This window comes from Platalea leucorodia (assembly GCF_965183815.1).
Source record: "Platalea leucorodia genome assembly, chromosome: 3".
Classification (NCBI taxonomy): domain Eukaryota; kingdom Metazoa; phylum Chordata; class Aves; order Pelecaniformes; family Threskiornithidae; genus Platalea; species Platalea leucorodia.
This window is the reverse complement of record NC_138825.1, coordinates 127,556,974-127,583,833: the sequence shown is the minus strand read 5'-3', so window position 1 is coordinate 127,583,833 and position 26,860 is coordinate 127,556,974. Positions and strand designations below refer to the sequence as shown.

General features: G+C 48.1%; 1 protein-coding gene across 8 annotated transcripts in view; it reads right to left on the bottom strand.

Moving 5' to 3' along the window:
• ASXL2 (ASXL transcriptional regulator 2) overlaps positions 1-26,860 on the bottom strand; it is a 133,444-nt gene that overhangs the window by 31,194 nt on the left and 75,390 nt on the right. For all 8 annotated transcript variants that reach the window (XR_014227660.1, XR_014227661.1, XR_014227662.1 and 5 more), the window contains 2 exons: positions 9,668-9,783; positions 1,825-1,951 (listed from right to left, as the gene is read on the bottom strand). Coding sequence is in view for 5 of the 8 variants with exons in the window: in XM_082306884.1 (XP_082163010.1) it covers positions 1,825-1,951; positions 9,668-9,783 (243 nt within the window). In the remaining 3 variants the exon portion in view is untranslated. The remainder of the gene's footprint in view (positions 1-1,824; positions 1,952-9,667; positions 9,784-26,860) is intronic.

The window sequence follows — 26,860 nt, the reverse complement described above, 5'->3', positions numbered from 1 at the left end:
TCAGCAGGACTGCGAAGCGGAGGAGGAGACGGTTGCTTTTTGGAAGAGATCTCAGCCCCCAAAAGCCACCCCTCTTTTCCTCTTGTAGACAATGCTGCTGATCCCGCTCCTGCCTCTCCCTGCTCCATACCACATGTACCAACCCTCTGTACCCAAATTCGGTTATTTCTTAGGCCCCAACACCCCCCTCCCCATTACAGCTGCAGAAGGACTTAATGACAGTGAGTGATAAGAGAACAGGTATGATTCACTGTACAGAAACATGATGTACAAACAGAACTCCCCTAACCGTACATACATAATTGTTGGGCCCTAAAATACAAAATGAAAACTCGGGAAAGAGTCTCCGAATCTCAACAGTTCTAGGAAAATGCCTGCTCTTGGCTGGGTCAAAAAAAGCAAACTGAATGCTAGGAATTGTTAACAAAAGATGAACAAAATACAGAATACCAAAACGATGCTATACAGATTCAGAATGCATCTGCACTCGGAATACTGCGTACAGTTTTCATTCTCTATCGCAAAAAGCATATAGCTTTCCATGTGAGGAATGCGAAAATACAGCAGGACTCTTCAGACTGGAAAAGAGATGTCTACAGAAGTCACGAGTGGCAAGAAGTTGTTGAATAAACTACAGTTGTTCATTGCCTGTTTGATAATTAGAGTTAATCAAATCAAGGTCTAAGGAGGCCAGCTCAAAACAAACGAGTAGTTTTTACAGTGTGGTGTTTGCCACAAGGCATTTACAAAGTCAGCATTCCCACCCCCCGGGTTAGGCAAAGCCACTGAAGAAAATCCCACCGACTCTGTGAGACACAAAGACACCTCCTCTTGCTTTGGAGGCCCCTGGGCACAACGCGCTTCATTCTGGAAGAGCTCTACTACCTGCCTGCTCTGCTTTTCCACGCCACTTCGTGCATGTGCTAGCAGCAGCGTGGGACGCGGGTCACCAGGCCAAACGTGTCTGATTTGATTTGATAGGCCCACTGTCCCGATTCCTGCCGTAGTACGAACAAAAGCAAGCTGGTGCTCGGTGATCGGGGAGATGGCACAGAGCCACTACTGGTAGTGTTCACTGGTGACTTGACAAATTGTGGATTGACAAAATAACGACGGTGTTAGTCTACGAAGTCCTTCACTTGTACAACGTGATAATCAGTCTATACAAACACAGAGGCATTTCTTGCATCTAAAAGAAAACAACTTGAGTCACGCTCACAGAACCAGGAGCTTGTAACGGAAATCAGTTACACTGAAAAGAATTTAGAGAAAACATGCTGGAAGTAGCTACCAAGAATTTATGGTAACTGGTGAAATGCTGCTGCTGTAAGGGAGCTAACGCACTGCTGAAGGAACAAGAAAAGAGCAGTGATCTCATTAACTTCTGATGCAGCGTAAATGCTGGAAACCTCTTGGGGATCTTTTAGGTCAGAACGTACATCTTTGGAACAAGACGTGAAAGCCACACTACAGAATGAGAAGCCACTTTGGAAAAAAATAAATACGAAGAGAAACACGACCTAATTTGCTTGGCCATGAGAAGGACCTGACCACAGTGTACAGGCAACTACAGGGGAAGACATTTATCATGGAAAGAAGCTTTTTAATCAGACAACGGCACAATATGATCTATTCAAGATCTATTCTTAACTGAATACATTCCTAATAAAATCAAAGCCAGGACAACAGAAGCTAGACTATTTCTGACACAAAAAGAACGCCGTATGAAAAGAGCACTTTCTTCTCTCGCCCCCTAAGAAGAATAAAAGGCAACTTAAAGAGACACGCCGCAAGAGAACGCACCGGAGCGTCACTGCCACATACCGGATTTTGCAGGTGTGGAGTCACTGGCTGCCTTGACGGCCTTCAGGAGGACGTGCTGGTTAGACGACACGGGCATGCCTGCTCTGCATTGCTGCTGCTGTTGCTTTTGCTGCTGCTGTTTCAAGGCCTGGGGAGGAGGACAGAAGAACATGACCAAAGAGAAATTCAAAATATTCTTAGAAATTATTAGCACACAGCACAAACCGCCTGATTTACAGCAACCGACAGCTGGGTTCTGATTCCAACTACGTCAAAAGTTCAAATCGACTTCTGAAACGCATTCGGTTCGCGCGGGACACCGATACTGTCTATTTAAATGCACTGCTACAAGTAGGCAGATTTCCTACCTCGCATCTAAAGCAAAAAGTTAATGGTTGCAGAACATCTTAAGTTGTGTTGTTTCATGAAAAATGATCTCTAGAGAATGCAAAGAGAAAGGATTCCAAACCTGGAGGTGGTTCAAGAAGTGATTATACAAATAACATCAAAGTACCATAATGTAATTAATTTCCATTTCCTGCAGAAGCAAGTAGCAACTTACTGAAAACCTTCAATAGAGACGCTACCCGTTAGGAAAGTCTTTTTTAATTAGGAGAGTAACAAAGATTAAGACACTGAAGGGAAGAAAATAAAATCCTTTGTTTCAGAAAAGACCGTTAAGGCAACCATAACACAGCCTAAAAGGCACAGATGACTACGACAAGGAAGTAAGAAGGCAATTTGGTTGAACTGCAGCATTTACCCAAACCAAAGTGTGTTTTTGAAAAAAAATGAAATCCAAACCCAAATAAACTCAACAACAGAATAAATTACGACAGATCAAGTATACTGTGGCATTTCAAAATAGGAAATAACAGGAAATATTATGGTGCATATATACAAATGAGTGGGACTGTTAACTAGAGATCACCACCATCTTAAATAATAATAGTGATGATGATGATGATGATGATGATGATGATGATGATGATGATAATAATAATAATAATAATAATAATAATAATAATAACACAGTTAGAACTAGAAGAGAGAATAAAAATATGCAGGAGCCTGCAGAATCTGCGATGTGAGGCAAACAGAAGACAGACTGACTTTCAGTTTGTAAAGACACAAATGAGGGAGACCGACAACAGAAGGATACAGATAATGAACAGACACGTTAGATTCCTATTTTCCAGTTTATTAAATCATTCCTATTCAGCCACTTCTACCATAGGTTAAAAAAACATTCAGCCAAACTGAAATACAGCAAAACTGAAAATCAGTAAGAGGAAGCATCCTCTGCAATGCAAAATTAACCTCCTGTTATTGAGGTCAAAAGCTTTTAAAAAAAAAGAAAGATAAAAAGAGAGACCTGGCGTTCATGAGTAACAAAAATCCATAAACAAGTTCAAGAAAGCTTTTACAAATTCTTTGAAGATGAACTGCAGGCAACAGTGAATGTCAAGAAAGTACTAGACGATGAACACCACCAGTATGTTCAGGGGGTTGTGTGAATCCCGTACTTCCATTATGCGGATCATTTCAAATATTTAAGGTTTTGTACATTCCGTTCACCTATTCTGTATGCCCTCGAATTGCTGCATTTTTCTCGGCTTAGGTAAAACAATTCTGCTTTTGTTCATTGTGTCACCTCACTTCTCGGTCATGCAGCGCCTGAGGTGCCCACGCCAATGGTGGCTGAGGCGTGCGTGGGAAGAGGAGGAAAACAATTCTTCATTAGACACCTCTTTTCAAATTCCGTGTCTGCTTCGCATTTGTGTTCTCTATTATAAACATTTGGGGGTTTCTTTAATAAATCTAAATTTAGATTGAGTCCTGTCATAATCACAGAATAATTCTGGTGGGAAAGGACCTCGGGAGGTCTCCAGTCCGACCTCCGGCTCAGAGCAGGGGCAGCGTGGCCTCCACCAGGTCACTCGGGGCTCTGGCCAGTCGGGTCTCGAAAACCTCCAAGGACGGAGCAGGCAGAACCTCCCTGGGCCCCTGCTCCACTGCTGGGCTGTCCTCACGGGGAAAAAGCTTTTCCTTCTGTCTTGTTTTTCCTTATACCATTCAACTTAGAATCATAGAATGGTTTAGGTTGGAAAAGACCCTTAAGATCATCGAGTCCAACCGCTAACCCAGCACTGCCAAGGCCACCACTAACCCATGTCCCTCAGCACCACATCTCCCCGGCTTTTCAATCCCCCCAGGGATGGGGACTCAGCCCCTGCCCCGGGCAGCCTGGGCCAGGGCCTGGCAGCCCTTTGGGGGAAGAAGTTTTTCCCCATACCCAACCCAACCCTGCCCTGGCGCAGCTTGAGGCCGTTCCCTCTCGTCCCAGCGCTTGTTCCTGGGGAGCAGAGACCGACCCCCCCGGCTCCAGCCTCCTTTCAGGCCGTTGCAGAGAGCGAGGAGGGCTCCCCTCAGCCTCCTCTTCTCCAGGCTGAGCCCCCCCAGCTCCCCCAGCCGCTCCTCCCCAGCCTTGTGCTCCAGCCCCTGCCCCAGCCTCGCTGCCCTGCTCTGGCCACGCTCCAGCCCCTCCATGGCCGCCTTGGGGTGCAGGGCCCATTGTTTCTCATTGTCCCACTTCCTTCACCACATTGTGATGAGCCTGGCTCTGTCTTCTCAATAACCTCCTGCTAAGTACTGGGGGGGTGGGGAGGAAGGGGAGAGGCCCAGCTCCCCTCTAACACCCTGTAGCATGCCCAGCTCCCCATAACATCCCACACCAGGCCCCGCTCCCCCATATCATCCCATACCATGCCCAGCTCCTCCATAACACCCCATACCACATCCAGCATCCCTCAGCTCCCCCATACCAGGCCCAGCTCCTCCATAACACCCCATACCATGGCCAGCTCCTCCGTAACACCCCGTATCAGGCCCAGCATCCTTCAGCTCCCCCATACCATGGCCAGCTCCCCCATAACACCCTGTACCAGGCCCAGCTCCCCCATAACACCCTCTACCAGGCCCAGCTCCCCCATAACACCCCACAACAGGCCCAGCTCCTCCATAACACCCTGTACCAGGCCCAGCTCCCCCCTAACAACCTCTACCATGCCCATCTCCCCCATAACACCCCACAACAGGCCCAGCTCCTCCATAACACCCTGTACCAGGCCCAGCTCCCCCATAACACCCTATACCAGGCCCAGCTCCTCCGTAACACCCCATACCAGGCCCAGCTCCTCCATAACACCCTGTACCAGGCCCAGCTCCTCCGTAACACCCCATACCAGGCCCAGCATCCCTCAGCTCCCCCATACCATGGCCAGCTCCCCCATAACACCCCATACCATGGCCAGCTCCCCCCTAACACCCTCTACCGTGCCCATCTCCCCCATAACACCCCACAACAGGCCCCAGCTCCCCTCAGCTCCAGCCATGCAAGGCCCCACCCTGCCAGCCCGCCTCTGTCAGGAACCAGCCAATCGGGAAAGCGCTAACTACCCCGCACCCACCAATCAGGCGGCAGCTTCCAGGCGCCGTGGCTGCCGAAGCCGGGTCTCTCGGCGGGGGCATGGCAGCACCCTCTCCGCCAGCTCTCCTCCACCCTGCCCTGCCTGGGTTCTCCCTCTGTGCCCGCCCGCAGGGGCTCGTTATTTTCGTTTTGTTTGCCTTTAAGGTGCCCTTTGTTCTCCCCCAGTGCGCTGCGCCGCCCTCCACGGAGGGCAGATGTTCCTCAGCCCGCAGGTGCGTTCGCACAAAGGGCAGCTCTGAGGGAAACCCCGCTGTCGAGGGCGGAAACCACCACTTTATTCTACAGAATTGAAAAAGAGCGTAATTCAACATGGCGCCATTCAGTCAGTATCATCAGCACCTCCTTTAATTGCAATTTAAACAAAGACCTCATGTCAGCTGCGCGCTGCTCCCTGTCCGCTCCGCTGTGGATGGCAACGGTGACGGCAGCAGGAGCAGGAGCTGCTCCTAAGCACCCGCTTCTTGCTCTGGACCTGCCTACGGTCTCTGGTAACGCCGTTAAAAACCCACGGGGATGGCACCTAACGGGGAAAATCCTGTATCGTACAGCTCCCTTCTTCACACAAAAGGTGACAAAGTGACTATTCACCGGCCGGAGAGCTTTGCAGGGTGTAGCCCAACCCAGTCCCTGGCCTTACTCATTCCATGTACGTGGCAACAACAGATGAAAGTGTAATGGATAAAGACAAAAGCCAACAGTATAAACCTTACCAGAGCAGAGGGTGTAATTTCTAATCTTAAAATACCATGATGAGATCTGTATCAAGGGAGGGGATCCCTCCCCTCTGCTCAGCGCTGGTGAGGCCACCCCAGAGTGCTGGGGCCAGTGCTGGGCTCCCCAGTACAGGAGGGACACGGACAGACTGGAGAGAGTCCAGCGAGGGGCCACCAAGATGCTGCGGGACTGGAGCATCTCTGCTATGAGGAGAGGCTGAGGGAGCTGGGGCTGCTCAGCCTGGAGCAGAGGAGGCTCAGGGGGACGGCGTCCATGGCTATAAATACCTGCAGGGAGGGAATGAAGAAGAGGGAGCCAGGCTCTTCCCAGTGGTGCCCAGTGCCAGGACCAGAGGCAACGGCCACAGAATAAGAAATTCCATCTGAATTCAAGATACGCTTTTACTATGAGGGTGACCGAGCGCTGGCACAGGTTGCCCAGAGGAGCTGTGGAGTCTCCCGGCTTGGAGCTATTCAGAAGCTGTCTGGACGCGGTCCTGGGCAACCAGCTCTGGGTGACCCTGCTTGAGCAGGGGGGCTGGAGCAGAGGGACCCCAGAGGTCCTTCCAACCCCAACCAGTCTGGGTTTCTGTGATTCTGTGAATTCTGATGGCACTGGGATGGCCGCTCAAGCGAGGTAAGGATGAGATGAAGGTCGGTGGATTGCAGAGGATCAGAGGAAAGAATGAGCGGAGTACCTGCATCTTCCAGCGATGGGTGAGAAACCACCCGTCTTTCTGGATCTGGATTATAAACTTCAGAGTCTCAGTGGTGGCTTCTTGTATCAGCGCACACCCACTGTGACGAAGGGGGGTTCTCCCCATGATTGAGCAAGATGAGCACGGGCATGTCTCTGCCAATTTAGACTCAGATATTGCTAACCTCTAACTCGGGATTTTTCCAAGCGGTTGTAAAGAATGCAGCCATCTGCTTACCTACTACAGCGTGTGGTGATGGCACACCAGTGTACACCATACTATTCGGCTGTATTTTACAGTTTTAACTCTGATGTGTTTATGAACTAAATCCTGATCCTAATTTCTTAAAGGACCTGATACTTACTGTCAGTAGAGCAGCAGTGTGGTGTTCCAGGGTTAGAAGTTCTCACTTAGGAACCTGCTCTCTCCTCCCTCCAGTAATATTATAATTACTTAGCGCTTAAGACAGGAGGGCTGGATCCAGCCAGCTGTCTTCTCCAGTACACGCTAGCAAATAATCTGGGTCGCAGACATAATTAAACATATGAAAGCTTTCTTTAGTTCTTGTTTCCCTCAAGATCTTATGCTTTTCCTACTACTCTACTCGTAACACTGCTGTCTCCTTTCTGCTACCTGTATTTGCTCATTTTATCTACTTTTTATAAAACGTTTTCTGACCACAGTGGCAGCCGTGTTTAGGAAGAGGTGGAAGAGGTGGTATTTGGTCAGAATGGCAGAATTCCACTGGAACTAAAATTAATCAAAGGATTGGGCATGGAATGTTCTCAATTTGATCCAAAGCCAGAGCAAACTTTGGGCAGGTAAGTTAGAACGACTGAACGGTTATGGCGTTCTTTGGCAACACCTGTTTTCTCCTGTGTGCCTCGAAGGCAAGTTATTCACTATCCTACAATTTGGTGCTCTGCTCTGGGCCACAAGAGTCGAGTTCAGAGGAGCTGTTGTGACGGAAGACGATGACCATCAGAAACAGCTTTTTGCCCTGCAGAGAGCTGCAGAGCCGGTAAGTACAAACAGGTACGCCATGCAAACATCAAGGCCTCCATGTGGTTCCCCATTTCTCTTTCAGGGTTTCTGATTTTCTTCCCCAAACCAATGAGATTAACAGTGAAACTGAGAACACTGTTTCAATTTTGGTACTCGCTGGCTCTGACATATTTCATGACATTCAGCGACAGCGGTGGAACACGGATGCTCGGGAAGCAGACACCTCAGAGTAAGAAAGCTGGGGGGCGGAGGAGGGAGAAAGCAGAGACAGAGGGGAATGAATATTACGGTGGGGGAAGGCTGGTGGGAGCAGGAGCATGGGGAATTCAGAGATGAAAAGTAGAAAATTGTTAGGCATGTAAGGACAGAGGCTGGGAAGAGAGGAGAAAAGTCGATGGAGTGTAGGTTTGGAAATAGTGTAGGTTGGGAAACAGAGTGTGGGTCTGCCCAGAGGCCCCTTCCAGCCTGTGATTCTGTGAAACAGGGACCTACAGACCAGAGAAAACGAAGAGGAACTGCCGAGCACGAGAGGGGAAAGAGGACTGTTTATAACAAACCCCGAGCCTGTTTGATCACTCTTTAAAGAGAACAGCCTTTGCGGATGTTGGAGAGAAATGCTTGCCAGCCAGGCTTAAAGAGGGATGAGGAAGGGAAAGCAAAGAATATAATTAATATAATGCTGAATTAGTGCGAAGCAATTTTCTGAGGATTCAAATGAAAGTGGAAGCTTGACTCTGAACTTCAGAAGACAATCTGCCTAAAGCAAAAACACAATCTCGCTTCTTTATTGCGGCTACCAGCAGCAAGCAACATCACAGTAACACGGACGCTTCTGTCGAGAACCAGCCAAGTGGGAAAAGAGAGAAGATTCCCTGAAGCGGCCATCTCATTTTGACATCAACTCAGCGCTCTCTTGCTGGAAACAAAGCTCCAGTTTAGCCTTATCTTCCCCTGTAATATTCTCCTCAATAATACGCCCGAATCAGATCCTTCTCTCTCACTGCAGCTCCTTTTCCCAAGGCCACAGGCATCTGTCAGCCGAATGCCATCCCGAGTGTTGCTTCTCAGCTGGATGAAGTCAGGACAACAGGCTGGGCTGGAAAAGGGGAATGCTATCTGGAACACATCATGATTTCATCTGTCTGTGACAAGCTTCTGTAATCCCTGGACTAGCACCTCCTCTGCAACTTGATTCCTAAGTCCTTACAGATTTTTACTTTACTAGGGAGTAAATCTATCCCTGATAAAGCATTTCCTTTCTAAGGATCATGGAAAACTAGACAATGCAGTTGGGGAAACACCTGCAAATAAGACACTCCTGGGACTAATTCATCTTGCATTTTTCATTAGGAGAGACAAATCATTTGAAGTACAAGCACCTACCCATTCCCTCCTGCGTGCACACAATTAACACTCTCCACACAACGGGCATTCCCCAAGCATGGAAAATAATCCGTCCTCCTCTTTCGCTCCCCACCCCCCGCAGAGGTGCAAGGCAGAGTCAGCATGCTCTCCTTCCCCTTCTGCCCTCCCTGCATACACCCACGGCACCCGCAGAACTCCCCGGGAGGGAAGGTATGCCGCTAACGAGGGGGAGAAGTCAGCGGTTTAATTCTTTTCCCAAAAACACCTTCCATTTACTAAAACAGACTGCAGAAAGCTAAGCACACTCATCAAAAAGTTGGGAGAAAAGAAATAACATCTTATATCCGTTCTTTAAAATAATACTAAAAAAATTTCCAGATGCTTATTTAGGGAAAAAGCAAAGAACTAAATAGCGCAATATTTTGAATTGCCTTTAAGGGAGAGGGATGTTTTAGCAAAACCCTGTTTACTACGAGACAGCCAGGAAGTCCTGAATTACTTCCCTGCAGAGCGCAGTTTCACGGAGAAAGATGATTCACCAGAGAAATAAAATTGCTGCAACCCTGCCCTGGGTGCCAGCCTAGGCTGCTTACCTGTTTGAGCGCCTTCTTGCTGTGCTTCTGGGATGAGGAGATGACTTTGCCTGCCTGGATGGAAGGTGACGGGCAGCCTGACTGAGGGGAGGACGTCTGTGACAGTCTAGATGACACTACAAGAAAAAAAAAAACCACAACATATACATAAGCCGACCTTTATACATTTGCCTGCAGCACGTTAGCCAGTCCTCACCGTTTCAGATCGTCTCATGAGGCCCATGAAAATTGCACCTCTAGCAAATGTTCCTTTTTGCATGCAGAATCACTTCTATTTCCTCCCCGCCACCAAGGCAGCTGTTTTCCTCTGAAAGCCAACAGCAATTCCTGTGGCCAGCTTCACATTTTTCATCTCTTGTCCATCTCTTTTTTATTAATCTTGTAAATAGCTGCTATCAAACAACACTGCAGCTTGAGAAAAAGCCTCAGGTTCACACAGGTTTGGCCAATTCAAATCTAACTGGAAATGCAGAGACAGGCAAGGGTTGTCTTCATCTGGAACGACCTGTGGTCAGACACCTAACTGACAGCAGTTTCTGATCAGATTAAATCTGAATCCCACGCGAGAGCGGGAAGGTAAGCGACATGCGAAGGAGTGGAACATCACTTGCTGCTTTCGAAAAAGAAATACGGGAATATACAGGATACGCCAGTGAATGAACACATCTTCTCAGGGGATGAGCCTAGACGCTGAAAGAAACTAGTCCTAGCCACGCAGAGTCCTAAGGCAAGGCTTTTATCTTCAGGTGATTTAGACTTTTAAACGGTCTCATTCCAACCAGCAAACCGGGGATGGGTGTTAAACAGCGGGTCACGCAGCCCGACCATACCTGCTCGGCACAGGTACCCAAACCGCTCTACTCTGGCAGCGGGGGCGTGACGGCTGCGCGGCCAGCCAGGGAGAGCCCTCGGTTCCAGTCTCTCATCCTCACGGCTTTGCCTCTATTATCTTGGCAAACGCGTGCTGTACTGGCCAGCAGCCAGGTTAACCCACCGCCTGTACCTATACGAAAAGGCGGGTGATCGGCACGCTAGGGCTAGTGAAAGCTCTTTAGCTGCTGGGACTGCAACAGTAGAACGAAAAAGACAAAAGCATAACGACATTCATTGGAACGCCTTATTGCACGACGGCCGTAACAAAGCCAACGCTACGTAGGCACAGCCAAGAACATCAATGAGATACGGCTGCACCTGCAATGAACTCTGAAGTTCCTCTGTGAGACTGGGAGGCAGCCAGTTAAAAAGAAAACAACAGAAGTTAGCAAATTCATGGTCTGTATAGGTATCCGCACATGAATTTGTACAGGTAACAATGCCCACTGTAAGATCAACGAAACAAAACAAAGAGTAAAAAAATGTTTGATCCCGGGGTGGGGAGAACCCCCACCATGAAGGATAATAAACAGATTCACATGTGAACTATTTAAATTATTGCTTCCTGAAGCAATTAGTTCTGGAACACGAGATACACTGGTATCCTTCCGCAACAGAAAGGAGTTAAGAGATAATGACAACGGCTCTTCGTTAACAATAGCCAGCCCGATCCCGCTCAGTATCTGCAGAGAAGGGAAGCTCCCGAAAAGAATGCAGTGACAGTAAGCGTCAGAAAGCAACATTTCAATAAAAGGCATAGAATTAGCAACAACAAATCATAAAGAGTACAATTCCCACACGCGGCACGGACAGTAAATGAAAAGAGCACGTTTTTCAGAAGGCATGCCCAAGAGAGATGAGGTGACATCAGACTCTGACCCGTCATTAAAAACAACAACAAGAAAAAGGTATGGTAAGAAACGGGTCATTTCAAGGTCACCGACAAGACCACCGTACCCAGGCGATACCCGCGCAGGGCAAGAGCCGACAGAGGCGCACAGCAAGCAGAACCACCGCTTAAAAGCCCCCCCCGCAATGCTATACCGGACCTGGAAAGCAAAGGCTCTCTCTGCACTTTGAAAGAGCAGTAAGAATGTTCGTAAACTCGCATTTGTCTCTCGATTTGGTTGAAACTGCAGTTCAGGAAGAAGAAGACGGTGCTGGAAAGGTCGCAGCCTGATCAGCACCTGGCGAGGAAAAGCAGCTCTCAGGAACGCATCAGAATTCTGTGAACGCATCGACAAAGAGAACTGGAAGAAAAGAAAGTTTCTTGCTAAGAGTTCACTCACGCTTACAGAGATTTTCAACAAAAGGCTTCTAAAAATTATTTGGCTATTGTTTATGAAACAAAGAACTGGCATAACTCTGATGCTGGACGGGACAGAAGGCAAAGAGGAGAATGAAATGGTAATCAGGCAAGAAATCAGCAAAACTTCTGCAAGGCCACGTACTAAGCAGGGAGCGTTTTGCCGCTTAGTGATAGACTGGAAGGCAGGAAACAGCGAAATATTGAATATTTAGTTACGATCAGAGAGAATTGTGTGGACGTTCAGAGAAATATGATCCAGAGAACAAAAGATCAAAAATATGAAGTAAAACATCAAAACCGGAGTAAGTAAATTTTTGAAGGGAAAAACCCCAAGATACTCATAGAACCCGTCATCACCTACATGAACTGTGTCACCTCAGGAAAGGGCTCCGTTACGGCTGACAGGTATACGAAAACGCCCAGCAAGATGATGCACCGTGTAAAGATGGAAAGATGATGTAGCTACAATTCTTCCCGTGTATCCACGTTGACTGTCTCACATACTGCGGTGCGGATCACACAAGATCAACAAAATTTGATAGGATTCAGGAAAGTAAAGAAAACGGTTAAGGACACAATAAAAACCAGGGATACTGAGAGATTTGATACTATTCTCAAAGGAAGGACCGTGAGCGAAGCATACAAGATGAAATGATGTAGCTTCGTGTCTGGGCGCCCCGTTTCTGCGGGGAAAGCACCGTGCCCGCAGCCGCCGGGCCGCTGTCGTCACCCCGAGGCGCAGCAGAGCCATCGGCCTCGCTCTTAGCAAACCAGGTGTGTTCCCAGTCCACCACCGCTGCAAACACAGCCCTCGGCCGGACAAACGCCGTGCCCCGTCCTTGTACAACTAATCCTTGCTCGTAGATGTTAAACACGAAGAAAACATAAGTTCGGTTTAACATTTAAAACCCAGGCAGAGAAACAGATTGACTGTTACTGGGGTTTTGAGACATTTGAATAGCACGAACACAAACCACATCCTCTTTGAAGCCTATTCACTGCTGAAACTACAAGTTCTGCGTGAAGTAGAAAGCCAAACGAAGCCAAATACAGGCTGCTCTTCTCCAGCCTCACATTCTAGTCACATTTTCATTTTTATGCTGTCTTTGAATGAAGAAAACTCATCTTTTCAAACCAGGAATAGCAGCACGGGCTAAAACCCCCACCTGGGAAGCAGCTCACCCCTGGAGCAGATACAATAAAGCCGCACGTCCTCTGACTGTGCAAAAGCCCTCGGTGCCACAACGGCTGCTGTGTAACCACAACAGATTCTCAAGAACAAACAGGAGAACTTGAGAAAGCCGAGTCGCAGCTGCTCGAGCTCAGCTGAGGGCCCCCAAAGCCCAGGGGGGACGGACGGGAGGACGAACCTGTGAGAATACACCCCTGCCTCCCTGGGCCCAAAAGCTCTCAGAAAGGTTACAGCCTTTGAAGAACTTTGCACGCAGCCCAGCGGAGGTGTAACGCAAAGACGCGCACGTGTAGAGAAATACTCGGCCTCCCATAAGGACGGGGCTTGACAAGCTGAGTTTGTTTCCTTGAGATTTAAACAGAATTTCAGTAAAGTTAGTTCTGTCTTCACTTCAGGCTTTCTTGTAATTCGAAAAATATGGGGAGTTGAGATTATACCTCTTGATACCCTTAAATCCTAAGAGCACTTTTGGAGGAGAGCTGCAGAAATAATTACAGAATGTAAAGCGACAGCCGGGAAAGCGCTGCATCCAGTAAGCCGCTCCGATTTTAAAATACTCGATGACTTGCTTTGTGCTGTTTCTATGTGAATAAGGATTTCGTTGATCAGCTAAAGGTTAGGGAAGACTGTGGGCCAGTATCTGACAGAAACGAATTTCAGTCGATTTTGTAAATTAGGAACAGTAAACAGAATCCCCTCATCCCACAGAGGCATACGAGAGATGGGATGGGGACGTCACCTTGATAATAAGTCATAAGGACAGAAACGGGACTAAAGGGCAGTGACAAAAAACCTCGGGTATCTGAGCGCGCTGCCTCAGAGAAGCAATTAAAGAAATGCACCCAGCGCCGGGATAGCTCCAAAGCGAACAGCTCTGCACACGTGGCCCGAAGCCGCTGCGCCAGCTGGTGCGTTCCCGAGGTTTCATTGCCTCCCGCTGTTGGTTTGGCTGGGAGAGGAGTTTGCCAGGTGAGATCTCAACAGTTCTCTAAGATTAAAGCAGACGAGATAAAGTGGAAGGTGTGTCAGCCAAACCTCACGAACCCCGATTTGTCAGATAAACTAAGAATGGATCCAACATAGTCCCATGCTCCAGCTGCAAGATAAAATACCGGGGGAAGATCCGTCTGCAGTCAATTCCAGCTGTAATTTGTGGGACAGAGACTCCTTCACACTTCAGACTTCTTACCTGAAATGTCACTGACACAAGAGCATTTCTTCTAAGAAATGAAATCATAACGGAACTTGAATTATGTTAAAGATCAATTAAATCAGAAATTTCAGGGTGGCAAGATGTGATGACATTTTAAAAGGTAGCGGGTTCCCTTAAGATTTGCAAACCCTAAACCATTGGTCACTCAATTCTCTTATATACATTTATAAAGAAACTGTGCTAACAGCAGCAAAGAGAAGTAGTAAGATTTATTAAACAATAATTTATTGAAGGAGTGGTTAATTCTTCTAGAAAAATTGCCGTAAACTGCTGCAAATGTTCAACGCGGGATGTAGTCTAGGGATCCCTTCTAACAGGAACAGGACGGCTGCACAGTTTCATCAAGACGCTGCCTCGTGTCTCTCCTTCGCAGAGTCCCGATTCAGTCAATGCTACGGACTTTCTGCCTGACCCTCTTGGATAAAGGAACGCACTGATTAACCACAGCCTCAAACTAGGCAACTGAAGTACGATTTGGGCACCCGTCCATTTTAACAGCGTGCCATCCTGTGTTTTCCCAGCGTTTCCAAGGCTCCTGACACCGGGTACTTAGGTCCCAGCAGGCGCTCTCCGCTGTCGCCACCAGCGCAAGGCTGGCCTGCTGAAACCGGGCTTCAGCCTCCAGCGAAAGTCCATCCTACCACCAGAGAAGCACCGAGACTCGGAATTCTCAGCTGGCGTTCGGTACCAGCACAGGTCTCTGCACTGCATGGGACTGAAAGTAACAGGAAGGTGAAGATGCGCAAAAATATTTTTACTTTATTTTTTTCTCGGATATCTCATCTCGCACAGGTTATTTACCTTTTAGGCTGTGAAAGTAGCGGGATATTTGTTTGAAACCCCACTGGCTTCCAGTATACATCTGCTCACTTGCCTAAGGTGATATTTAATAATAATATTCTGGCTAACGTTTGTCTTTCACAAACCGTCTCAGAGAAACAACAATGAGAAAAGACATGGACAGAGCTGATCCTGCTCTGGGGCAGCAAATTGCCTGTACAACTGTCACGTCCCTTCCAGCTCAACAGGTCTGTTTGTTAGACAGAGCGCCAGAGATCTTCGCTCGCTCAGCCAATCGTTTACTTTTTGATTTATTGCCTTAGGCTCCCTTGTCACCGCACGGAGCGTCGCTGGCGGTGGGGCCGGGCTCTTCACAGCACAGCGGTTTAAGGCAGTGCAGGAAAGCACCTGGAGCAGCACGGAGCCAGAGAGGAGGGAAGAGAAAAGCAGAGGGAGATCTTACAGCGAAACAAGGGGGATGATGACAGAACTCAGGCTTTTTTGGCAGGCACTCAGGCAATTCCTAAATCAAGATTAAGATTTCCTTAAACTGATGATTGCTGGGTGTCTCAGGCTTGGTTCCGAAGAGATGCGGACACTGCTGAAGAAAGCAAGCGTAAAGACTGACCTTGCATTTATACAACAGTTTCATTTCAGTGGCTCCAAAAGAAAATCACTCTTAGGGTCAGGCGGCTCGAGGTCAACCTTGGCAGTTCACTTTACCAAATACTGGCATACGGATATCCTGACTAACATGCTCAGTGTTTAACAGCATGAAACAAAATAAACCCATTAAAAATGCACTAGAAGTAAAGGAAAAATACGTCTGCAATTGTTGGGAGAATCTGGGAGTCAAAATATTTTCAAGTCAGAAGAAAAAAAGATATAACGGTTTGCGAAACTAAAATTAATCTGACCAGGAGAGTCTTTTGCTTGAGCTATGGCTGAAGACAACCAAACCCAACCTACCCAAATACCACTAGCACAAAACCACCACACAGACCCTGTATTTTGACACTGCAACAGGCTCGGTGAGGAAGCAAAGGGCACAGCCTTCTGAACCGCTCGCGCGACGGTTCCTGGAACTGTGGGGGTTTACTGGATCTCTCCTCCTTTATCTGTTAACGATCAGAGCTAATTGTAGTTGCAAATACACTATGCAATAAAAGAAACTCTCATCTTCGGGTAAGCAGAGTCAAACTATTTTGGAGCAATGAAATTGTTCAGCTAAATTTATACTCAGAGCATGAGATAAAAAATCTACCAGGGATAAAAAGCCTTTTGCTGGCTTCATGAGGCTTCATTAGGCATGGCCTAACTGCTTCATGAGCATCACCTACCAAACTGCCCTGGCTGCACGCGCTGCAGGAATCGGTGCCATCTTACGAATGGGTAACGCATCCTGATAATTCATTCCACCCATTAGGAGCCTGAAATCTGTAATCCTGCCGCCAGTGTAAATTTTATGTATTATTTGGTGCAGAAGCAGCGCTCTTCTGCACAGTCTTCGGGCATGAGATATTTACTCTTTGCCTTTAAAAGGACCAGAATGCAGCAGGATCTGGACAAGACGCGTCCCATCGGCAGGCGCTGCCGCCAGCCCTGCGCCCGCTCTCCTCACTCTTGCAGCAGAGCTCGGTGCAAAGCCACGGGGGCGCACAGAGCAGGTACTCACCTCTGCGTCCCGGCTGGAGCTCAGAAGTAGGGGCTCTACTGGGGTTTTGTCTCTGATTTTGTTTGGGCTTGGGAGAGTATAATACGAAAAGAAATTAAAATAGCAGATCCAGAGCTCCCGCTCAAGGGGTTGCATGCGTTTCCATGGGGCAGCCTGCCTTGAAATCTACACATTCAGAAAGAAAAGGCTGCACTTCACTCATTTGGAAAGAAAGTACAGTCAAGCTGAACTAAAAATACAGTACCCCCCCCCTTCAACTATGTGCAGTCATAAGCTTAAAATAACCCAATTTTAAACAGCTAATGGGATCCAGATGTATTACATGAAAAAATTCTAGTGAAAGCCATTAAAACACATTCTGAGAAGCACAGAAACGTCTCCAGTTAATCCAACGCCCTTCTTTTCTACAGGTATGCAGCTTACCAGAATGAGACTAGGAACGCGACCGTGAGTTCATATCAAAACAACATCATACGTACAAGCGAGACAACCATTTTAAAAGAGTTCTCCCCCACATGACTGTTCCTTGCTAAAATGAAGGAAGAAATAATGCCCAAAAATACTGTCCAATTGCAACTTCCCAGAACTCCCCCTCCTGCACTTACCCTGGGTAAAGCCGAAACTTGTACCGCTCTGACGAGGATTACACATTCCCCTTATCAGATTACATTTTTATAAACATAAAAAAGATCAACTGGTTGCTTCGTGTAGAGAGACTGGAGCGTATCTTGCACTGGCAGCTCTGCAAAAACAAACTGAAGTACTCAACAAGTCTGTGTCTGATCGCTCATGTGTCTCCATGCTCCGGTGATCCCACCTAAGCTCTCTACCCTCTTTCTCTCCCAATTTAAAGCTTTCTCAGAGTAAATTTATTCATATACATGCTTTCTTGGTTACACCGGGTAATTCCTCCACTCTAGGAAAGGACATCAATTAAATATTAACAAACACCTGAAGAAAGAGGAGGAAAGAGAAAAGGAGAGATAGAGCTCTACAGCTCTCTGCTCTAGTGAAGGAATAAAGTCGGCACCAAGCAGCTCTGAGTAGCTTAACAACGCGAAGAGTACGGTATTGGATCCCTTAGAGCAAGGTCTGACAACCTGAGCTGCCAACAGCAGCCCAACACCCTACATCCAGTACCGGAGCCACTGCCACCCGCACCTACTCTGCGTGTCCATGATGGCCCTTCATCAGAGGGACGGCTCAATGCGGAGCTCTTTGGGAGGCAGGACCAAGCACGGCCCTCCAGACCGGCCGTGCTACTGTCCGGCCTGGGCACGGGAACATCCATCAGCATCAGCAACGTCTCAGACATCTCTGTCATAAAGCCTTATCGGCTACGGAGATCTCCCAGTTAAGAAACCCCAGGTCTACCTAAATGACACAAAAGTAGTTCTGGTTTCAGCCCAGGCATGGGGAGGGCACACGACCACGTTTATTATTCGCAGCGTGCAGCACATCTAGGAACACCAGCCACAGACTGGAAGACCCTGCTGCAGACAGTATGCGTGCAAAAGGAACGAGAAGTTCCCACCCCAGCATGCTCAGAATCTAATTATAAAACAAATGAAACTAAAAGAAACAGTAAAAACAAATGCTTGGTAATTTGTACCCCTATCACTTCCTAAGCTTAAGCATTCTCAAGTTTTCTGGAGGGCGCATGGCGATGACAAAGGCAGACAAAGGCACAGCTCCCTGGGTGTTCAAGAAGTCAAATCACGATCCTCAAAATGTTCTGAATTTAGAGATATTTTACTGATCCAAACAACATTTTTTCAGCTGTTGTACTGGAAGGAAGAAGAGAAATAAAGTATTTTACCTAAAACATTACAGCTATAAGTGCTAATTACCTCAGCTGACATCAAATTAGCCAACATCAATGAGTTGTTCTGTTGTTTGCGGTTTTTTTGTTAAAAACCAAACATTACAGCAGATGTGTGCCTTTAGGAAAAAGTCAAGACCGTAAAGGTGAGTGATAAATCTGAGTTATCCACGCTACGCACTACGGTAGCCCAGGTAGCTGACGGAAGCAGTCAGTCATTCCCCCCCAATAAACACCCAACACTCACTGAAAGTCATTTGACACTGACCTTGGCAGCTGCTGCTGTCTGGTCTCAGCACATTACTGCAAAGATTTCAGTGTTTGATTTTTACTTTATCTAAAATACAAGTTTCCACATCAAGAACACTTCCTTCTTCCCTAAAAAATACCTTTAGAGCTCAAAGAACTTAGCAGTCCACCTAAGCTTCTCTCCTCTTGGATGCTGAGAAGCAGAAGTGAAATTATTCAGGTCAAGGCCAGCTGTGTAAAACCAAGAATTGAATCTCACAGTGCATCCCACCAACGCTTACTGCCACAGAAAATTCAGGTGCTCCTGCTTTTGGTGACAGCACACATGCATTTCAGACCAGTCCCTGCAGGTCACCACAAAGGCAGTGGAGAAAACCCATCCCAAATTCGTAAACAATACCTGTACCACTGCGTGATAAGACCGAAAGACAGAAACACAGGCTGTGAATAACGGCACTGATGAAGAAAGGCGTTACCCTGGCATGGTGGAGGAGCTGTCGTCTTCCCAGCCACCTACCTGATGACCAAAGGCGGCCAGGTGACTCCTGCCGTGCGGCTGGCGGAAAGAGGGATCGCAGAGAGACGTCTGCACTCCGTGAGTGCGCTTGACACCAACGGCTGACGGTGGCCTTGAAATGGAGAGTGAGGAGGATGCGTTGCCCCACAAGGAAAAAATCTTGTTATGTGGATGGTTTTATGTGGGGAGGAATGTCTACGTTAAAGCGAGGGAAGACAGGAAAATCTTCCTCTGAGCATACCAGCATAAGAATTACTTTGAAAAAGGCCAATATTTTATGGTCTCACACCAGAAAAGCTTCTAGCACTAACATTCAACGCAGCCAATTTTGACGTGACCGACACCCAACTGACAGCGTCCACTTTCCCAGGACCCTTTCGCTGCTCAGTTTGAACACGGCACCTGCTCCGAGGAGCCTCTGAACTGACCCCTGCCATTCCTTGCAGGTATTCTCTTTCTCTGGACCCCAGCCGATGTGCAATAGCCAGAGACCAGGTGTCTTTTCAATAGGTTGTTCCTTGACTTCCGAGTCCTTTAGGAGGAAAATTTGCAACCTACAGAATAGACATCGAGTTGAGTAACTGCAGGTCGGGCAGGACGTGGACTTGGCTGTGCCAGCACCTCCTGCTGTCATGCGGGGACACATATAAGGGCAGAAGCAACAGGGCATCCCTTCTCCCTCACTTTTCAGGCATGCAATTAAAAAAAGGAGCATGAAAGGTATTTCTGTATCACACGTATGAGGAAGACGAGAGATTAATTGTGCAACAGTACGCCCACTCAACAGGTTCGCTCTGGCTGTCACGGCCTGCGAGAGGAAACGCGGGCAGGTCACGGCCAGCTCCGGCCCACGAAGCATTTGGCAGCTCTACAAACACGGTCACTGAAAAGCCGGCATCCTGTGCACACAAGATACAGGCTTCAGTAAGACTTCTGATACGTACTCAAAAGCAAGGATGTGAATTTAAGTGCAGCATCAATAAGGCACTGTGGAAGCAGAAACTGAGGCAGATCTACTGAGAAGCATGAAGGAGCACAAACGCGGCACTTGTCTTTCTAAAACATTCACCTTGCAACACAGTTCAACAGTTTGGCTCAGCAACAGCAACACCAAATCAACACCAGAACACAAACTCATTTGCTCAGACGAAACTGTACCAGTGCATCTGCATGCGCTAGTCGCTGCATTCCTGGCAACGCGTGATTTAAAAAAAAATGCAACAGAAACTGCAGCGCACACACAAAAGGCACCAGTGGCACTTGCTGTCGGGTACCACCTCCCTGAAGAGCTTGTTAGAACCCAAAGCTTTACCTCATGGCGTCAAGAGTGAGGCGCCCACAAAGCTCAAGGGAACTTCTGTTGACTGTCATGACCGGTATCCTTGTATTTTTAATAACAATTTATTTTTAAGAGAATCCAATTGCTATATAACTCATGCTGCATGGGAGTATTTGCTCTGAAGACGTAACACACCTGCCACTGAAATACACCCCATACAACTTTGTTCCCTGTAAAGCAACCCCCTTCGGGCAGCATTGGTTGTGAAAAAAACCCCGTAAGTTATAGTGAAGATTCTTCTTATGCTTCTTTACAGAATCCTTCAGTAAAATATCTTCTTTCTTGAGTGTTACCTGTGACTGCCCACTAATACCGCAGCATGCTGAAGACACGTGCGTTCCTGAGCCAGAACAACATAGCTGGAGCACAGCAAGTTTGCCAAGGTACACGAGCAAATGAACTGATCTAATGGTTTGCTGTCGTCAAAAGGAGATCTTGCACCTCCCACCCCAGGTGAGCAGCCCCATCCCTTCCCTCGCGCTGTCCCGGCAGGCATCAGGTCCCTCCATGAGCCGACTGAAACTGCTGATCAGGCACAAGGCTGCCAGTCTTTTTGTTGCTACGTTCGTAGGGCTACCGAGGCGTGCTGGCTCATAGCCAGGTGCCCACGGCTGCCCAGGTCTACCCAGGGTCAGTAACTGGGGGCACGGACCGGAGTCCTGGGCAGAAAGAGCCGCCTGAGCAGCTCAGCTGACCCTCAGCGTCTCTTTACAGCAGACGCCGAGAGGCCAGCGTAGGCACGACCTTATGCTTCAGAGCCTTTGTTTTGGGGTAACAAAACATGTTTCTAGGTTGCTGACTCAAACAGAGAGCGCATTAGAGGTGGCCAAACATGAACCGTATAGGAAGTTAATGTAGGCGTTTGAAGAGGGGAAGATGTGGTCACGTTTCTTTGAACTCCCCTCCGGGCTCCTGCATCGCACATCGCCTCGGCGTGACTGCACCGGGGCAGCACGGCTGCTCTCCTCCTCCAGTCTGAAGAGCTACTTACAGCTAACTCATTAGCTCTCGGGTCTCTTTGATCATTGCTACTGCAGCCTGTCTCTGCCAATATATGTTTTAATAAAAGAAAATAAGCCATTTAAAAATCCTGTATCCTGATTACAGAGGATCTCCAACCCAGCTGTGCGGCGGCACAACCTGGAACCTGCGAAGGTCTGCACATCGCTCTCCCGGCTGCCACCTCACCCGGGCCTGCGAGAGGCTAATCCACTTAAGCAGGGTTTGCTGCCAAGATGCGCACGCCTGAAAAGGAGCCTCCAAGGACAGGGCGAGTGCCTGCGGGAGGATTATTTGATGATTGTGCGTCTCAGGAGCGCACGAGAGTGATAAGCAGTTATGCCTGGACCGTAACAGCGGTGATGCCAATGCATTTACTGCTGAGACGGCACTAGCACAAGGGTTTGATTTTTTTGAGAGGAACCATGAATTACCCACTGCGCCAAAGATTCCCGATTTTCACCTTGTGAAGTAGTGTTTTTCTTCACTGGTGAAACCACACAGTTGACCTGGAAACGGTTGATTTGGACAATTTAGGAATTTGCCAAATAACTTTCATGCAGAGAAACTGATGGAGATAATACGATGCCGATGGTTGCATTTAAAACCAGCTACAGGGTACCTAGCTGAAATGTAGGCCTGTGGCTCGGAGTCCTAAATTAGGGGTCAAAGTATAGGCAGTATAGATGAACTTAAACTGTTTCCCTGTATTCCCTTCTCTGCTTTTACCTACTGTCACTCAGGCGACGCGACGGCAAGCTCCCCGGGGCAGGACTCCTGCGTACAGCGCCCAGCGCGACGGCCCCTGACCCGGGAGCCGTGCTAAAACGGTGCTGCAACGCGTCCAGCTAAGGCTTTGCTATCGGAGAGCGGGACACTTAGCTAAGATTAAATCCGGTTTCTTCTCTGCTGTTGAGAGACCAGTTTCTAGAGACCTCTGTCAAAAAATATCAAAACGAAGCTATTACATCTCTTCCTCACACAGTTGTTTGTGATTAACTCTTCCTGATTCACTCCATATGGGAACGATCGCTCAGGAACAGCAAGGTCCGCATGTGGAATTAATTGTCAACAGCACTTCCAACTCACACCCCAAACTAATTTTCATTAATTTGCAAACGTACATTAAAAATAACCGAGAAACATTAAATCTTGTCAGCTGCAACCCAAGCGCGCATCGGGCCTATCGGCAGCCGGAGCAGAGGCTGCAGCCCAGCCTCCGCAGCCACCCAAGGGCTGCTGCAGCGGGGCCAGCCAAAAGAGCAACTCCCGCATTTTGACAATGGATTCCACAACTCCGAACGGAAAACAGAGAAAGAGCCAAGCTGAGATACTTACAGTTCTGGTGAAAAACGAACAGCGCTTAAAACCTTGCCTCTCCGTCGACCCCGAGACCGCGCTGCCTGTTCCTGTTGTTCTGACCTGTGCCCTCGCCCATTGCTGCAAACCGGCTGAACCGAGAGTCTCGGACGCTCAGAAATGCAGGCGCGATGTCGTGGAAACAAAAAATTGTTGTCCTTTTTCTTTCCAGCAAGAAACTACGCAGTCAAATTTAAAGTCCTGGGCTGAGGCACTGCCATGGCAGTGTATTACACTGGCAAAATAAGGCTTTTAAGTGGACAAAAAAAAAACATTTCCCTACACTTTATTCTCAGCAGCAGTTGAAGAGATCCTGCTGATGTTAAAAGACACTCCCCTTTCCCCAGCCAGACAGACAACCAAGCCCCAAAACTAAAGTTTGGCAAGTAGAAAAGGTCTTTAAAAGAAGATCGCTGGGCAGCCTCAGCTACAGGCACTCCCACTTCCATCGCCTCCCGACGGCACCGAGGAGAACGTGCTGCCTGCAGGAGGAACGGGCGAGTCCCCCCGCGCCCGTCGGCCTCCCCCGGCGCTGCCGGGACAAGCACCAGGAGGGCAGAACGGAGAGGCAGGGAAGCATCCTCATCACACACAGCCGCTTGCTTCGCTCCGACCGCGATCCTTCTATTCGGAGTTTTCAGCCGCTGGTGAGTCAACGTGGTAACCAGCAGCGTAAATCTTATGCATCCGTCTACAATATATGGAAAGAAACAGCGAAGTCTAAAAGCCATCAGCTCGTGCAGCCTTATGAGACCATCAGCTACAGCTTTAACGCTTCCAAAAATTAGGAAATTACTGTGCGCCGTGTTTTGAGGGGGAAAGAATTAGCTACTGAACTAGCAGATGGCAAACTGCTGAGGGCACAGGGAGGGCGGCCGTATTGCTGTCGGTAAGGACAGAGACAGTCTGAAGCACGTACTTCACTTTAAAAAATCTAATTTCCCACAAGCGATGAAAACCCGAGCAAATCTGGCTGATAAGAAAAACAATGCCAAGAAAACGCAACTGAAAACTGCAGATGTTCCAGAGACGTTCATTAGACCACCAGTAAGTCAGAGGTAATGGCGTTACCCATCAGAAACACGGAACAGGAAAATTCTTCTCCTAGAGGAAAAGCGAAGGAAGCAATCAAAATAAAAAATGTATTCTATATTGCAATGAGTCCTTCGCAGTTAAAGATGACTCCCAAGCGGGCAGTAATCACTGCAAGTTAGAACTCTGCTACTATCGATGCTGAAAATATGAAGAGGCAGTTATGGGGCCGCTACTTCTTTGAAACGCAAAGAGCAGGAGAAATGCCAGTTCCTCTGCGGTGGGCACGGGGCAGTGCTACCTAGCCAGGACTTTCAGAACACGTTTTCCATTTTTTAAAAATTCCAGTACGGCTAAAAACATTTTTATCCTCTATTGGATGTTTTTGGCCACTCAGGGCAAACACTGTACAATATCCATCAGCAGTTATGAAGATTCCTCACATCCCTAATTTCAATAGCGTGTGTGTGTATATATATATATATATATAGTGTATATGTGGTTGGACAGGAAATTCACCCAAATTCAGTGCACTTATGACAAACCCCATAACATGGTCAAGTCCCATCACAGACAGGTAATTTGCATGGAGCTGGCGCTGCTGCCGAAGCTTGACGTGCCGGGGGCAGCACGCCTCCCAGCTGTACAGCCTAGCTGAAACACAAACACTCTCAGCTGCCTAAAATACACCTCGCTCTATGTAAATAAAGGGAGCTCTCAAAGGCTGGCAGGTTCTGCCCCAAACATAAGACAGTGCAATCGCTCCGTCAACGTGGTTTTCACAGGCACAAGCGATTTTATTGTGCGAGACGGTTCATCTCCTTGAAAGATTGCCCTGAGAAAAATAATGCTATACTTGGTCCCCTCATCACTAACACATAGTTTGGCCTGGTTTCCCTCCTGCGTTTCTGAGTTACACAGTGACACATCGCAGCACGTCTCTCTGGACCCTTTTTACTTTTTGTTTTAATGGTTTCTGCAACAGGGAAAGAAGGAAGCAGAGTCTGAAGATGTCATGGTCAGCCCCAACTGCTGCGTACTGCCTGTCCTGGCTGCTCCTCACAGGAGCTATTCGGCAGCCAGGTATTGTATGTGTAGACCTGAAATATATCTGACAGCAAAGAACGTCAGGAGGTTGTCAAGATAGCCAAGTGTCACACTCATAAATTGTATGGAGAAACAAGCAAACAGTGAAGTGGAAAAGTTTGCTGATGACACCAAATTATTCAGGGAAAAACACATGGCCTGACGGACAACTTGTAGGAGAGGGGACAATGACCACAGAGAAATGTTAATATTTCAATAAACAGAAAGGCCTCAGGTCAACAGTGGTCAAAGCAAGCAGAGTGGTAGGGATTACCGGGAAAGAAATACAGAACAGAAACCGAACACACACGCACCTACTCCTTGAAGACCGTGTGCCATTTTCATATTGGCTCTGAATACGTCTAGGAGAGCTAGGAAAGCCCAACAAGGCTGGAACGGCCCTCAAACAAGGCATGACAAGGGCCATTCAGCCTGGAAGAGAGAACTGACAAGTGATACGATGAGGGTCTGCAAAATCCTGAATGGCATGGTAAAGCAAACAGAACAACGGTTCAGATTCAGACACAAGAGCTGGAGACGTCTGGATGACATGAAACCACGCTTGCCAGGTTCTCGCGCTCTTCTTGCACCTCCTCTCTGGGTTTCTGCTGCTGGCCAACGCTGGGGCAGGCTACCAGGCTATGCAGGCCTGCGATCGGACTCGCTACTGCTGTTCTCGAGCACCCCGAGCTTCAATGAGTGCACCTGAGACTGAGCTGGGGTCGTCGTTCCTAAGACCTTGAGCTGTCAGACTGCCAGTGCTGAGGATCAGGATTTCTGCCTTCAAACAAAACCAAACCAACCATCCTAGTAAGGTTTCTTCTGCATGCAGACATGGAGGACACACAACCTCAGTGTCACAGTACACATAGTTCAAAAAAACCCCAGCAGTCATTTAATAGAGAACAAGCTTAAGATTAAAGGGAATAAGGAAAAGACAGATGTAGAGAGGTTAAAGAAGGATCCTATCATGCCGATGAAACAAGAAATTCAGACTTTACTCAGAAATGGCTTCACATACAGAGAGATCAAACATCTCCTGAACGTGCATTTTGCTTTGAAGAACGAAGCGGGCCCTGGGCTGGCAGGACGGGCACCGAGGTGCCAACCACACAAGCGCCACGGGCTGGGGGGCCAGGAGCCTTTCAGCCCACCGCTCCCAAAGCAGGAATTCCTGCTGCGTTCTCCCAGTGAGCCGCCCCCAAGCCTCTCCGATGATCTGACGGTGAAGGGTGCATCTGCTGTACACAGATGCCGAGCTCCCCGGCTGCTTTCCAGAGATCCATAGAAATGCCCAGGTCGGCAGGGACATCAAAGATCATCCGGTCCAACCTTTCGGGGGAAAGGCAGCCCAGAGGAGAATATCTAGCACCTTCTCCAATCGCATCTTGAACACCTCCAGCAACGGGGACTCCACCACATCCCCAGGGAGGTTGTTCCAGTGAATGAGTGCTCTTACTGTAAAAAATCTCTTATGTCAGGATGAAACCTGACCTCGGTGCCGGGAAAGGTCATGGAGCAGATCATCTTGAGTGCCATTACGCAGCACGTGTGGGACAACTGTGGGGTCAGGCTCAGCCAGCACGGGTTTATGAAAGGCAGGTCCTTCTTCACTAACCTCGTCTCCTTCTATGACAAGGTGACCCGCTTAGTGGATGAGGCTGTGGATGTTGTCTACCTGGACGTTATTAAGGTCTTTGAGATGGTTTCCCACAGCATTCTCCTGGAGAAGCTGGCTGCTCAGGGCT